General features: G+C 33.9%; 1 protein-coding gene across 3 annotated transcripts in view; it reads right to left on the reverse strand.

Annotated features, from left to right (window-relative positions):
* Positions 1–652: 652 nt before the first annotated feature.
* The window catches only part of COL11A1 (collagen type XI alpha 1 chain), a 491277-nt gene continuing 476350 nt past the window's right edge, over positions 653–15579 (reverse strand). For all 3 annotated transcript variants that reach the window (XM_032487215.1, XM_032487218.1, XM_032487217.1), the window contains 10 exons: positions 14415–14468; positions 13376–13483; positions 12846–12899; positions 12708–12743; positions 12560–12613; positions 10812–11061; positions 7137–7249; positions 5662–5730; positions 3552–3785; positions 653–2363 (listed from right to left, as the gene is read on the reverse strand). In XM_032487215.1, coding sequence (XP_032343106.1) covers positions 2217–2363; positions 3552–3785; positions 5662–5730; positions 7137–7249; positions 10812–11061; positions 12560–12613; positions 12708–12743; positions 12846–12899; positions 13376–13483; positions 14415–14468 — 1119 coding nt within the window. In that variant the 3' untranslated portion in view covers positions 653–2216. The remainder of the gene's footprint in view (positions 2364–3551; positions 3786–5661; positions 5731–7136; positions 7250–10811; positions 11062–12559; positions 12614–12707; positions 12744–12845; positions 12900–13375; positions 13484–14414; positions 14469–15579) is intronic.

A 15579-nucleotide genomic window follows, 5' to 3' on the forward strand; every position in this document is an offset into this window, starting at 1 on the left:
GGCCAGGAATAGAATGTCAGATAATATGCTTCTCCCATTGCATTGAGCTTCCTTTTGTCCAGATTAAATCAATTATAAGAGAGAGGAAAAAAATTCGATACTACGCAGAAGACCATATCCATACATGAAAGGAATATGAAAGGGTAGGTGTTTTAGTTTATTCATTAATTCTACTGAGTGCCAAATTTGAAGCCATTTTGTTTAAATGGACAAATATTGCAGCTTCCCAAAGCAGGTCAATATGCGAAATAGTCCCTCATTGCTATGCATTCATTAATTGTCTGATGTATGGAATTCCTCTTGATAAACAGTATTACTTTAGGTAGGATTTACAGACTATTTCAAATAGCTCTGAAAAGTTTTCTAATGCTGAAACTATGAACGTATGTTTGAGGCTTTGTAAAATGCTTAATTATTAAAAATTTTTGGAAATTTTATATATAACCAATCTTTATTTTATTAGAGTATTACCATGCGGTGTTTTTATTTTAGACATGTGGAGAATTTAAACAACTAATCTCTAAAGAGCAATATTCTTTTCCAGAAGTGTAAAACTATTCTAATCTGGATGGTCAAGAAACAGAATTGAAAGCCTTTTCCACAACAGAGAGTAATTTAAAACCTATTTAAGAAAGAGAATGACCAATCCAGGTAGACAAGACTTGAGTTTATTTATACGATTCATATCTCCCTTCTTGAAAGGACATTTACAAACTTGATTTCAAAAATAAAAGAACTTCTGAATGACAAATGTTCACGTTTTAATTTCAATATTACAGGTATGGTCTTTTGTGATAAATTATCAGTTGAAAATGTTCCAGTGAAATCTGGTATCAATTAATTTAACACTTCATATAAGAAATAATAAAACATTTATTTTCAAGTCTTACATATATTATTTAAATAGTTACAAAGTTCAATTTTTAATTTTTAAATTTTACTGCTATTTCAAGCTACCTGAAAGAAAATGCCTTAGTGGAAAAAAAAAAGTTTTGATTGTTTTTAGTAAGTATGACTTTTAAAACAAGCACTGTTAGTAACAGTTCACCCACATGTTATTTAGCAGTTAGGTAGGTCAGATAATGTGTATTGTCTTGAAAGAAAAGAAATGATACTTGTTGGGCAGGTGCAGGTAAAATAGTATTTGGAGACTATTATAATACGCAACTTAGAATCAGATTCAAGAAGTTGACTGATTAAAAATATAACATTAAACAAATTCATAAATAATTGCTTAGTTTCCACCTTTTAATAGTAATCTGAATGGCTGAAGCACACTGAAAACAATGAGATGAGATAAGGTAGTAAAAAAATTGTACATCTGATTAATTGCTTGATGGAGACATGAATTTGTTAAGTTAGCTTCTCATACACATTTCCTGTCCAAAAAATATAAGCTTGTTTATTTTGCATATATACAAGTATCCTGTGAAATCCTGGACTCTGAAAAGAAAAAGGTGAGGTATAGCATTGAATAAAGCATCAAAATGCATGATGCTTTTGGCTGAAATTCAGCAAAGTTACGGTCAGCAGAGAAGAACTGATTGGAGTGTGCTTCCAAAAGTCTTCCAGGTTTTTGCCCTCTAAGAAATTTGTTGGCGACATCAAATAATTGAACTCTTCAACATCAATATATACAAAGGCATTTTATTATTCGTCAAAGAAAGGGAATGAGTCATCAGAAATTACAACTTTATTTTTTCATAATACATATATTTATTGCCATCATAGTTCTGCAATTGTCATAAAATTAGAGGCAGATGGAATTCAGAGACACGTGCAAGTTTTGGAAATGGACACATAGATAACAGTATAGAACTGTACATAAAATAATTACAATTTATTAAACACACTGTTTTAGCACATCCATGATGGATGGGAGTGAGCACCATATCTTTTATGAATATATATTTTTCTCTTTTTTTTTTTTCTACAGCACCAAAGAAATCCAAATAGGAGGAGGAGAGACGAAAATTGGGAGTCAAGAATAAGGCCTGTTTCCATCTCAGCCACACTATCTCATAATTTTATGATTTCCAAAGCTTTTGTCATGTGATTCTGCCCCCTCAAGGGCATCGGTATTTCTTAATTGGTAAATGTATACGTAGCAAGTTGTTTTCTATACCATCCTTATTCAAAACTTGCATGTGGCATAAAATGGATTGGTGGCACCAAGGTGTATTTTCTGTTGATTTCATATATTCTTTGTCCTAATCTTAGCCAAGGAAACAAACAGGACCAACTTCAAATCCAAACTTCTGACTCTGGTCACCAAAGTCATTGATCATCACATCAACGATAGGCACTTGATCAATTTTCGGTGTGTTGATTTCAATCACAGTATTTCCATAGCCTTTTCTTGACTGTAAAGTTAAGCAGAAATAATAAGTCATAAAGTCATTTCATATTTTTAACATATATGTTATTTTTTTCTTAAGCCTCTGAATGGAGGTAAGAAGGTAAGACAGAGGAGAGTGGAAAAAAAATTGTGTTCTCTGTGTGGTAATGAACTCTTCTGGTCATCACTGATGTCATATGTATCTTTAAACCTTGAATGTCAACTGCATTCAACAGTTAGCCGTAACTACCCACACTGCACAATTGCAAAGGCTCTCAGTGAACTGATAAATACATTTCAATATGAAAACCGATGTTGGTACTGGAGCATACCCCTACATAAATAATTTATCCTTACCATTATAATCATAATTAATATATATATATATAAAAACATAGTCAAGTTTTTAAAGAAAAATTTGAATATAGTATAGAAATTATAATGCAAGAAGGCCAAAGTCAAAGCATTTCTGCTGCTAGGTGTCAATTCTGTGAATATCAACACATTACTATTGGGAAATCCAAAACACTCGCTCCTTTTAATACGTTCTCTTTGATCTCTGTGTGCTCTACTCTGTTTGTCTGCAACTGCGACTTCCCTTCAGGCGTCAGCTAAAACAATGAGCTTGTTAGGATGCTCTTTTGGTCATTTTCTATTACCTAATTCCTACATGTGTGAGACAGTTCAGAGGATAAAATAACAAACTGACAGTAGCTGCCTAAACTGGCATAACATGGTACCAATCAGCAAGCCCCTCATTAAAACAAAAAACCAAAAAACAAAACACACACAGGAGTAAGAATTATTTATGGTATAAATGGTATAGTGGTGGTTCCTTTGTCATTTTAGAGTCATGGACTAAAAGGAGGCAAATGAAACAGGCTCTTGAATTTTTTTTTTTTTCATTTCAAGAATAACTAGCTGTAATAGAATTCAAGTATCAGGAATAATTCCATAAAAATAACATATGATTCAAGATTACCTTCTGTTAGGGCTTTAAAAATGTGTCTATAGTATGGTTCAGAGTTTGTGTGTGTGTGTGTGTGTGTGTTAGTGGTTTCTAACATACTATACTTTAACAGGTTGGAATTAAGCATCAAGTCTTCATAACAACTGACGTCCACTGTGTGAGAGAAATCTGACTTAGGACCAAGCTGGGATGGTTACGCCTGCCGCTCAGCACCGAAAGAAGGCGCGCAGAGATCACACTCACCGCACAGCCGTCAGACAGGGCTCTGATGTAAGGGCTGTTGTCGTAGGACATTTCCTCGTCATTTGATCCCAGGAACCGAAGGGCTTTGTCATAGCTCCCTGAGGACACGTCATACCAGGCTACTGACTGATGACAGTTGTAGGTGAAATTTTGCCGCGCAGAGGCGGTCAGCAGTTTCAGGAATGTCATTTGCACCATATTAATGGAATTGCCTTCAACATCTAAATATGAAAGCTGGGAATAGGAGGAAAAGAGACACATTAAGACTCATTTCCTCCTTTGTGCTATAAAAGAGTAAAATCACTGTCACAAGTGAACTGCGATCCCAGAAGCATGTGGATGAGTCAGCAAACCTATTTTCACTTAATGAAAGAAAGTGGGCGTTGAGGGTCAGAAGATCCAGAGACAGGATTTTATGAAATAAGGATTGTATTTCCACCTGAGTTACTATCAGCGATACTTACCTTGGAAAAAAAATCACTTTATACTTCTGGTTCCTAATCAGTCAGTAAATATTACAAAAAATGCTTTTGTTTCCAGGAAATCTTTCATTATATTGATGCATCTTTTCAAATAATAGAGTGGTAAAATAGTGAAAATGAAAATTGAGGAATATCAGTGCAATGTAACATTTAACTATTTTCATGTTGTTTGACTTCACCGATTTTGTGAGTATATCTACTTGGTTCACATTTTTCAACAGGTTCCTGCATTTTTCATCTTGGGGCCACAGTCTTACAAGGCATTTTTGGTCTTCTAATCTTCAGCACAGACCTGCCTGTTTGTTCCTGGACGATATATTTATATATATTCATCTTTGTATCACCAGTGCCAAGCATAATGCCTGAGACATGAAAAGGAATATTTGTCATCTGGAAATACTTATTTTGTATTTAGAGCAGGAAAATAGTCTTAATAGCAAGTTATTAAAAACTGTCTTTTTTTGGTCAAATTCATAAATTATTTTATTGGTATAACTGAAGTATCTGGGGTCAGCTGAAACATATAAACCTAGATTTAAAAAAAAATTAAGCAAGAAATTCACCCGGATTATAGATTGTCAGTATAAAGGCAGTTGTCTGTGACTTTCTGCCTTATTGTTGGTTTTACTTAATTCTTACTGATTAACAGCACAGATGAGGAGGATCTTTGAGAGGCTGGAGGAAAAAAAAAACTCGGGAAATTCACTCTAAGGAAAACAAAACAGCAAAAATAAAACCACACACAGAGTTCTATCTGTGTATGTATTTTAACTCATACACAGATAAAGATGTAACATGGGTGTTTAACAAGTAACTGGAAGACTAAACTAGAGAGTTATGTCCAGTGGAGAACTTCACTAAAAGTTGTTAATTAATATGTGGAGGTTCTTATGGAATAACTGTATAAATAGTCATCAATGGAAAATAACAGCTTTTTAAAAGAACATTAAACTATTGAATAATTATCTGGATGATGAGAAACTTTAATTTGAATACATTCTAATTAATATTTTAAACACAAATACACTTTTGAATAGCCTTTAAGTACAAATTTTGTTTTGGCATCTAGTCTTAAAATATCTCTAGAAAATTATTAACCACAAAGTGGTAATTGTAAGGAAATACCTAAGCGGACTTGTGCTGTGATACAAATAGAAGGTCAGGTCAGTCAGTTCACTTTATCTCCAGATGTAACAATTGGAAAACAACATTTCACATTCTGAAAGTTCTTATTGAATTTGAAAACAAAGAACAAATTAGGTTTCAAGCATAAAGGAAATGAAATAGAGTCAGCGGTACTAAAGAGGTACTATATTGTCTGTACCTGATTTTCTAATATAATCTGTTTTATGAAAGCTATCTCAGGTACTCAGTGAAATGCATATTTTATTTGATCTTATTATTTTAGTAAATTTAATATAATTCTATGTTTTTTGATACAAAAGTTTTAGGACTTCTTTCTAAAATCCCAAAGTGGTCTAACAGATTTAGATGGAGCAAACTGGGGAACACATGAAATCCTGCTTAGTGTAATTTAGATTTTCACAGTTAAGAGTCTGGAGATACATAATTTGAGCTTCATTTACAAGGTTCAACATAAACCATTGCATGTTGAGGTGATAACATACCAGTTTTCCTCTCTTAAATTCACTAAACCAGCTTCCTGGTTTCTCCTTTGGCCATGATGAAAGTCTCACCTGTTGCAAAGGTACAGGAAAATTTTAAAATGGGTTAAAATTATGAACAGTATTGTGTATGTATCAATAATTTTCAGTAAGACTAAGATGCTAAATGGTTTTCAAAATGGCCTACCCTGGATTATACACAATGAGGTAAAGAGCAAAATTTGAGATAGATCTTATGAATCCCCATTTAGGAAAGACTGAGTCATTTTCTTCCTGTTTTCTTTAATTGCTCAAAAAGAAATGGGGAAAATAACCTGGTAAGGGCATACTAAGGGTCGGCTGTAGGGGATATGGGTGGAACTCTTAGGTATCCCCTTGCAAAGGAAACACTTACAATGCCAGCTGGCATCTGCCATTAAGGCTCATACCATCAGTATTTCATAGCCAAGGGAGGCATCCTGAAGTATCCAGCCAGTAACTAACAGCAGGATGCTTGGAAAAATCATTGCTGCAAGCCTGATCATCCCCTGCTGGGATAATGTTTAGAATCCTCTACAGATCTTCATTTACTGTTTTGCTTTGCAGAGATCAGCAAAGTATAAAGGTATATGAGGCCTCACTAGAGGGAATTTGCGTAATCCTGTAAGGGGAGGTGTTTCCATTTTCCCACACTTCCTGGTGGGCTGGGGGAGCTTTCTTATGCTTCACTACCTACCAAGCGTGTTAGGAAACAGATGTTGCTTTGTCTCCTGCCCCTAAGACGGATCCTTTACTTACAAACTTAACAACGTCTCTCCTAAAGAGATTAGTCACACTTTCAGCTATTTGTCTTGTTGTAAGGAATTTCTGTGCCCACACTGCTTACTAAGAAGAATGTGATTTATTAAGAGGATAGAAATAAAGTCAAAATTTCCCATCTATCAAATGTTTGGAGACTATAATTATGCTGGTGAAAAGTCTTATATTAATCATTTGCCTGTGGCCTTAAAGACAGAACTCAAAAATACTGAGACCGCTAGGAGAGAATCAAGAAATGTGTTTGAAGAGACTAAACTTTTAAGAAGTACACAAGTGCAGAGATACTTTTATTTGATGTGAAAGATTCATACTTTATAAAAGTGTGTTTCTGAGCATACTATACAGCTGTGAGTTCTACCACGTGGTACTTGGAATGAAAAATATTATGTATGCACTAAAATCTGAGAATCAACTGCGCTGTGTCATGGAAAGCCACAGAATTTTAGAGAGTAAGCAGGTGCATAAAGAATACATCTGGGTGAAAAATAAGAAGAGAAGTATTTATTAACTGTGTGTGTCACTTTGGTGTCTATTCATGTTTCTGCAAATGAAATGCTCTAATTACCCTGTAAGAAAAGCAGATAAATGAAAATATGACAGTAATTTTCCTGTTTAGTTCAATATTGCAAAAACACGGCAAGAACTGTCAAGAGTCACCACCAAAACAGATTGGTACTTACTCCCTCCGATTTTTTGTCTGGATAAATGCAAGTCTCACCACCAGACGTGAAATTACAGTAAACTTTGAAGGAATCTCCTGAGCAACCCTGGTTAGGATCAATCCAATATTCACCTGGAAGTAGGAAAAAAACATGTCACATACAAATACATTTATATCAAGAACTGAGTATATTATATACCAAGTTTTATTAGAGAAATAAGAAAAAAATGAATATTCATTGATCTATTCCCACATGAATCCCTTTTATGTCTTTGGTCAAATTGAGGTGTATGTTTGACTAGTTAAAGAGCGACCCTTTGTCTTGTCTGCTCAAAGCTTTGCTAAAGGCCCCATACACTCTGCCTGGAACATCCTTTTTTTTTATTCTTAGCATGTCTATTATGTTTAAGTTTCAGATTAAATCCCATCTCCTCAAATATCAGCATTCTATTTATCCATGTGTAATGAATTGCAAGTACACTGGAATCAGACATCCTCAACTCTAAATCTTATATGTATCATTTACTACTTAAGTAATCTATTCATGTAATAATATTCTTCTTGATTTGTTAATCTGTAGGATGGAAGTGATCACCTCTACTTAGCCTCAGGGTCATACTTCTGCTTTATTTTACAGTAAAAACTTTTTGTAGTAAATGTCCTCTCCCTTTGAATGGGATCCTAAGAAGAAGGTCTATTTTATATATTGAAACACAGTTTGCTATTAATTCTATTATCTAAATGGTATGGAACAAGTATTACCATGTGAATGACCATGCCTGTTAATTTAGTGTTAAGTGAGTAAAGATACTAAGTAGTGGGACTGACATAAAGTTATTCCTTAAATAACTGACAATGGGGTTTTTGTTAATAAGAACTATCAGGAGGCAGAATTGATAAACATGTGATGATGACTTTGCTTTTCTCCTACCATTTTTCATGCTGCCACTTCATCTCAAATACTCATTTGAATTATGTCAATCCATTGATTATGAACTTTGAATGATTTAAAAGCTCCAACTGCTTAGCTTAGTAATGGAATTCCTGAAAATCCAATGCCAGTTTGCTTTTTGAAATGAATTGTCGAATAAAAAACATTTGGACTTTCCCTGATTACACCATTACATTCACATCTGGAACAAACCGAAATTCTCAGGCAAAAATATACACGAAAATAAAAATCATCCAAGATTTTACCATCCAGAACAACCACTCAGTCTTTGATCTTTCATTTAGAATTTAGAATTATATGGTAAGCATTTTTGATCTTGTCTTATTCAGTTAGCAGTTATTAAATATTATTTCAAGTAACATACACTTAATTACTTAGATACCTTTATTCAATAAATTCAGGATGAATACCATGACTACTATGAATACCTTGTTCAATTCATTTGTAATTGATTCACTTCCTATTTCTACTGACACATCCCTAAATCAGGCCACCATTATCTCTTGCTTAGACTAGTCTGACAGCTTCTTAACCAGCCTCCTTTGATTCCATCTTGCTTCCTTTCAAATCACTTCAAGCCATTTTTCATTTTGCTCATTATTGCAGCCACAGAGATCTTCTTTCAGTTCCTTTAAGACACCAAGATCTTGTCTTCTTTAAAGCTTTGCAAATATCCCATATCCTCTGCCTGGAATACATTTTTGATTCTTTGCATGACTGGCTATCTCTTTAAGGTTTCAGCTCAAATGACACTTCCTCAAATAGTGACATCCTATTTATCCAAAATGAAATCACTCCCTAATTATCTAAATACCCAGGGTTTTTTTTTCTTTTTCAGAATACAGGTATTCCCCTTCTTTTTGAAAGCTCACTTTATTCCAGTTGGCTTTTATGAAAGACCTACATTAGTATCTGTTTTCTCTAACAGAAAGAAATTGGAAGTGGACTTTTGCTTTTACAAAACAAGGTGTAAAGTGAAAAGAGCATTCAGCATGTGTTTGGCAACAAGCAGTTACAGAGGCAGCGTGAACCCGGAGCAGTGAGAGCGTCACCGCCAAGCTCCTTCCCCGGAGCTACACCCAGCATCTCCGCATCAAGCCCCATAGCTCTGAACTGTGTCCGTGAGCATCTGTGGTTTATCTCGATTTATTTTGTGCATCCTTTAGCAAGATGTATCCTAGAGTAATTGCTTCTGTGCTTTATGCCAGTTTGGCTTGCAGGTTTCACAGGAACTCTCTAATTTCCGAGAGCAGGGGAAACCTGTATCTGTCATAGTGCGCTATTACTGATACTTATGGTTTATCTGTCTCCATCATTAGACAATAGTAGATCGAGAGCATCATTCTTTCGGTTTATCTGTGCATCTCTGCCTGAAGAACAGTGCCTGGCACTGCTAAATGAATAAATATTTAATTGTAATTAATTAACACAATCAAGAAATAATAGAGCTACTTAATATATGGAAACCACAGGGAACTACAGTCTACAACAAGCTTTCCATCTCCAAAATTTACACATTTTTTTTCTTGACTGCTCAGGTTCTATCTAATTAATGACACGTTGTTTTGTGCTGTCGGCACATGCTGCCATCTTTCACATGTAATCTGCAGCTACGTGTGTATGATTTACCTTAGTCAGCTAGATCAGAAGTCTGGGTCATTCTCCTTATAAATTACTCAATTAATACGAAACTAAATGTATCTTTTTCAAATAAATATATTACAAGTTTGAAGACCTTTGATATTGATTTGTAAAGAACCTTTACTAATTACCTGCGTTTTCATTTTAACAGGCTGTGCTTGACTGAGATATGATTTTATGACATTCTTGTTCCTGAATTGCATGAAACTTCTCTAACTGTACTGAGTTCTTTAGAAAGATCTCAGTTGTAACAGTCATTATATTATCAAAAGTGCAAAATAATATTGTCCCACGAGTAAGAAGAGTAGCAAATTATTTCCACATAAAGTGGGAGATTTAAAATCACATGCACATCTAGCCTCTTGTTAGTTTAGTGTTGTGTGAGTTAGTCAATTAACTTCGGATACTTGGAACTGGTTCCTTCTGAGAATGGGTATGTGAAGGTTTTGTCAAATAATTCATATAATAAACTTTCCTGATTATTATTACAAGTAAATCGTTCACAGTTGTTTTGGTTATTCGTGGATCAATGAAATAAACGTTTGCCTCAAACAACCGTAATTCTTAAATGTTCTATTGATCTTGTAGTAACTTACAGTTGAAAGAATATGAAAATGAATATATGCATGTTCCTATGTGACTGAAGTATTGTGCTGTACACCAGAAATTGATACAACATTGTCAACTGACTATACTTCAATAAAAATATATTTTAAAATATTATATTTACTAAATCATTGCTAAACTGATAGGTCACATGTGATTCAGTTATGCTACTTAATCATATTAATTTTAAAGTAAGTTAGGACATAGGATATAAATTATTATACGGTAACATCTATGTGAACACTTAAAACCAAACTTACTACAAGGCAAAATGCATTTGTGTTATCTTAATCATTCCAAAATGACTTTGTTATATTTAAGGAAACCTTATTTAACAAGACAAAGATTTTCCAAAGTAGATCTTGAATTATAATCGTTTGCTTTGGTTTTATTTACAGACTATATTAAACATTTAAGTAGAATTAATGAGCTGACAATGCACCTCGGTCACTGAGAGGCTCAGTACACTCGCTTGTCCATGTACTATTAACATACCATCTGGGAAGTCAGGATGGCTGAGCTGCAGGTCTTTGCAAGTTCGGGCTGGGTTGGTCTGCGTGCCCATTGGAAACTTCATATGCTCAATGTCTTGTTTCAAGGAATTGAGGGAACCAAATATTTCCTCCATTCCATCAGTGTAATCCAGAATATTATCTCCTGCATCTGCCTGCATGCCTTCTGCATGTCTTCTCGTTTTTTTGGGTGACAAGATTGGTAAAGGCTGAATGACTTCACCAGGCGGACCCTGTGAAAGAGATGACGGGCATGTAATTGTGTCCTAAGGTACAACATTCTGCAGATATTAGTTACTGCTGATTATGTTATTGTTATAAGAAATTATGGTTTGTTCAACTTTTCAATGTTTTTCCTATTTTCAATGTTTTCTCTAATTGCTAATGTGTATGTATAACATATATATCTTTTTGACATATATATCTTTATATATAAACTTTGTAAGTTTTTAAAAAAATAATCTAGTAGAGATATTGAGGTAGGCACAGAAATCAGATGATTTCTGGACCTTTTTCTATACAAGTAACAGCACAGATTTGTGTGGACATATGGCATGTATGCTACTTTCCTTATTAATTCTTCCTCATTTACTTGCCCTATCTCTGCAACAAGATTTTAGTCTCTGAAGATTAAAACAACAGTTTACGTTTCTTGTGCAATATAATGAGTTGTCTATTGTACTTGATAATAGTTTTTATATGATGAAACATTCAACTTTTAACTTAAATATATCAATTAACAAACGTAAAAAAAGTGCAACCAGACTTGACTGTACATACGTGTAAGAGTAGAACTACACCAAATAGTTAATTCATATTGTGATGAATTAAGTTACACAAAAATTCCTACACAGAAGTCCTAAGCCCTAGGAACTCAGAGAAAGACCTTATTTAGCAGTGGAGTAGCTGTAGCTATAATTAATAAAGCAAATGCATATGAGGGCACTGGAGTGGATCCTATTCCAATATGACTGGTACCCTTCTAAAAAGGGGAAATTTGGGCACAGAGACACACATAGACGACATTGTGAAGAGACAAAAGAAGACAGCCTTCTAGAAGCCAAGGTGAGGGGTCTCAGACCTTCCCCTGCACCCTTCCGAAGGAACCAATGCTGCTGACACTTTGATCTAGGACTTCTGGCCCCTAGAACTGTTGCACAGTACATTTGTGCTGTTTGAGCACCTAGTTCGTGGTACTTTGTTACTGCAGTCCTAGCAAACTAATCCACATATGGCTTCAAAACAAGTTCAAGAAGGAAGACTCAAATTTTTTCACGTGGATCTAACACAACAGTTGGGTGAAGTCTGGAAAACGTCAGTGTCAACAAATGGCAGCTATTATTATTGTTTTTATTATTATTATATGCAGTAGGAAAAAAATGCCAAATATCTGAAGTTTTGTTTTTATTCCTAGGTTTTAAGGTATCTTTGTGGCAAACAAACAGTTGCTTTCATGAAAATGTAACATAAAAGTATATGATTTTCTTGAAAAACTAATAAAACAAGATTGTTACAATATATAGTTAAGGTTTCTTTATATTCAAAGAGTGAAACCAATTAAAAGACCGGTCTTGGCATGGAGACCTGAGTACTTAGTTAAGGTAGTTGCTATTTCCTAGAAAATCAGCACTTTGACAGAATGTGCTTCTTCATCCTTATGAATTCAGAGAAATTGCTGGCAGTCTTAGGATGCCAATTGCCAGAATATCACTCTTATTACCATGCACTTACCGGAGGCCCTGGAGGTCCTGGAAGACCACTGTCACCCTTCTGGCCAGCAGGTCCCTGTTAGAAAGAATAAGGAACAAGATAAATAGAGAACAAGGCATTTGGGTCGGCTTTGCTGAAAAATTTAAATGCCAAAGAGAAAGGTACTTACAGTTGAGCCTTTGGTACCCTTTGGACCTTGAGGACCCTGGAAAGTGCAGAGGCAAAAGTACAGACAAAACTGGAGCATCTGTGTCTCTTCGGTATATTTATAAGTTTACTTTATAAAATTCTTTTGTCTCATACTTACTGGTAAGCCTGGGGGACCAGGTGGACCTATGGGACCAGCAGGACCTGGAATTCCCTACGGAGAGAATTATCCAAATTAAAGCGTTTTTCTCAGCTATTCCATTTTCACATTTTGCAAAACAATGCAGACTGCAGTTTAGCCAAAACAAAAATACATGAGCATAGCCTAAAATTTCCATTTTGAATCTAAGAAATAAGTTTTGAAAGAATCTGTTTTTGCTTTTCCATTTTGCTGCAATGTCTCCCTCTCTACGTATACATCTTTACATTTCTGCAGCCTTCGGAGTCATCATTTGCATGTGTTGGGGATTCAATAAATGTTATGTAATTAGCCATTGGACTATAATTTTTATGATCTTTAACTTAAGTCATATTTTTAATTTATTTACTCTAAGGATAAATAAATTTCTTTTTGAAAACGTCATTGACTTAAGATTAATCACTTCCTTGGTCATGTTTAAAGGAATACGTGCAGGTGTGTGGGTATATGATTGGAAGGGAGTAAGGAAAATGATTTTTGTCTTTACTCACTCCGTCCCCTTTTGCTCCTGCAGATCCTTGAGTTCCAGGGAGTCCCCTGTCACCCTTTTCACCTTGCTCTCCTGGAGGACCAATCAGGCCAATTAAACCAGGATGTCCCTTTGGGAGGCAAATAAATGTTAACAATATATAAATTACAACCATATGTTAAATTATAGTCAAAATAATTTAAATTAGATAACATTTTAACCCTTTCTAAATGAAATACAGGATTAAGAACCTCTTCCCCTCACCTAACAGGATCATCCTGCTTACATTAAGTGAGACCTTTATTAAGGGTTGGGAATATGGTCAAACAAATGCTTTCTAGAAATACCACATTTAGAGTTCCACTTAAAGAGAATTCCTTCAACTAAAAGACCAATACAGACTATAAGTAATATTGGTGAAACAAACAACTGAAAATTCATTATTTTCATAAGCATCTTATTTTATGTGAAATGATTTCTATTCTTCAGGTATTTGTAGTATCTAAGAAACACTTTGAGACTTAAAAATAGTTAAAAATATTAATGTTGTTCTAAAAAAGGTTTATTTTCTTTAACTATTTGATGCAATAGAGAATGCATATCCTTCAAATCATTATCCAAAAGATAAGTCTCATTTAAACTTTTTATTTTCATTTTGAAAAACTCTAAAAAATGGGCATTTTGTTATTCTGTTTATTTTCTGAATAGTTATTTTAGTATAACCATATGTTTTCTCCATATGGTTCCCACAAAGGAACATTGAGAAACAGAACACTGAATTCTGGTACACTTTTCATTACTACTTTGGATATTTTCTCTTTTCTAGATTCATCTTGTAAGCTAGAGATGGACAGCTTTTTTCTTGATTAGAATGACAAAGGTATCCTTTGAAATTTCCTTTTGAGTAATTTTAATTTGCAAAATTATTGTCTCTGCTATTAGGATATCAAAATTATAATAACACATTCTTTGTTTTCTCTCTCTTTTTTTAACATTTTTTTATTGATTTATAATCATTTTACAATGTTGTATCAAGTAATAACACATTCTTTAATTCTTACCTTCTCACCCTTGGAGCCAGGGTCACCTTTGAGACCAGGTAAGCCAGGAGGTCCCTAAATAATGAGAAATAATAAACATACATGGAGTAAGTACAGATTAGAGAATCATAATATTATCCATAGGGAAAGCTGGTTTTGATAATATGACAGAGTTCAAAATAATTATTAAAAATCAGTGTTTATTTTTCAGGATTTTAAATAATCAAACTGAATGGTTTGATATTTAACCATAATAATAAAATATAATATTGATAAGTTTGATTGAATAAATATGAAATTAGAAATAGGACATGGTCTATTTGATTTTTTAGTTGAGAAGAAATGATGCATTTTTAATTACACTAATTTTAGAGGAAGAGGTTTCCAAATTACACATTCATTTAATCAAATACTTTAGTGCTAAACTCACATTTAAAGGTTACTATATTTCCAGTAAAATTTAAAGATAAAAACTTCAATAACCTTTTGACAGTCAACTGACCATTTTTAATCATTTTTCCTATGTAAACTCCAAAGATAGTATTTTTAGCTATAATTCCTGAGTTGAATCTCTTATCTAAATGATTTGTAAATGTAATAATAAGATAATTTACTTTTCTCATATTATCGGACCTCTATTTTAATAACTTAACCCTTCTTATAGTCCAAGGACAATGGATTTATCCATTTATGCTGAATTATATTTTAGTGAAAATTATGGCATGACTTTAGCAACTAACTCCTAGTCCTGACTTCTAGTCATGAAAATATTCATATTGATAACTTTTTAACAAACTCCTTTATATAAAAATTAGTGTACTCCAAACTGAAGGCAACACAAAATAAGATCCTTGTTCTGAAATTACAACAAGTTGAACAGATTCTGTTAGAAGAAATGTAACTGACTGGTGGTTTGTTAAGTATGTGATTGATGGAATCAGGGCCAGAATACCTACAACACGTGAGTCACTACTGCCTACAACAAGTACCACGTGAAGAAACAAAGGGAAAAAACGAGTTTTCTCTATGAGTTTGAGTTATGTAGATTTAATTGAGTTATTTGAATTATAATTTCAATAATGATTTTAACATGCCACTTAGAAATCAAATTGTTTTAACTTTAACCAAACTTATGATTAGTTTTTACCATAGTATCTTCTACAAGGCTACCATGACTAATTTTGCC

This window comes from Camelus ferus, chromosome 9 (genome assembly GCF_009834535.1).
Source record: "Camelus ferus isolate YT-003-E chromosome 9, BCGSAC_Cfer_1.0, whole genome shotgun sequence".
In the NCBI taxonomy this organism is placed as follows: domain Eukaryota; kingdom Metazoa; phylum Chordata; class Mammalia; order Artiodactyla; family Camelidae; genus Camelus; species Camelus ferus.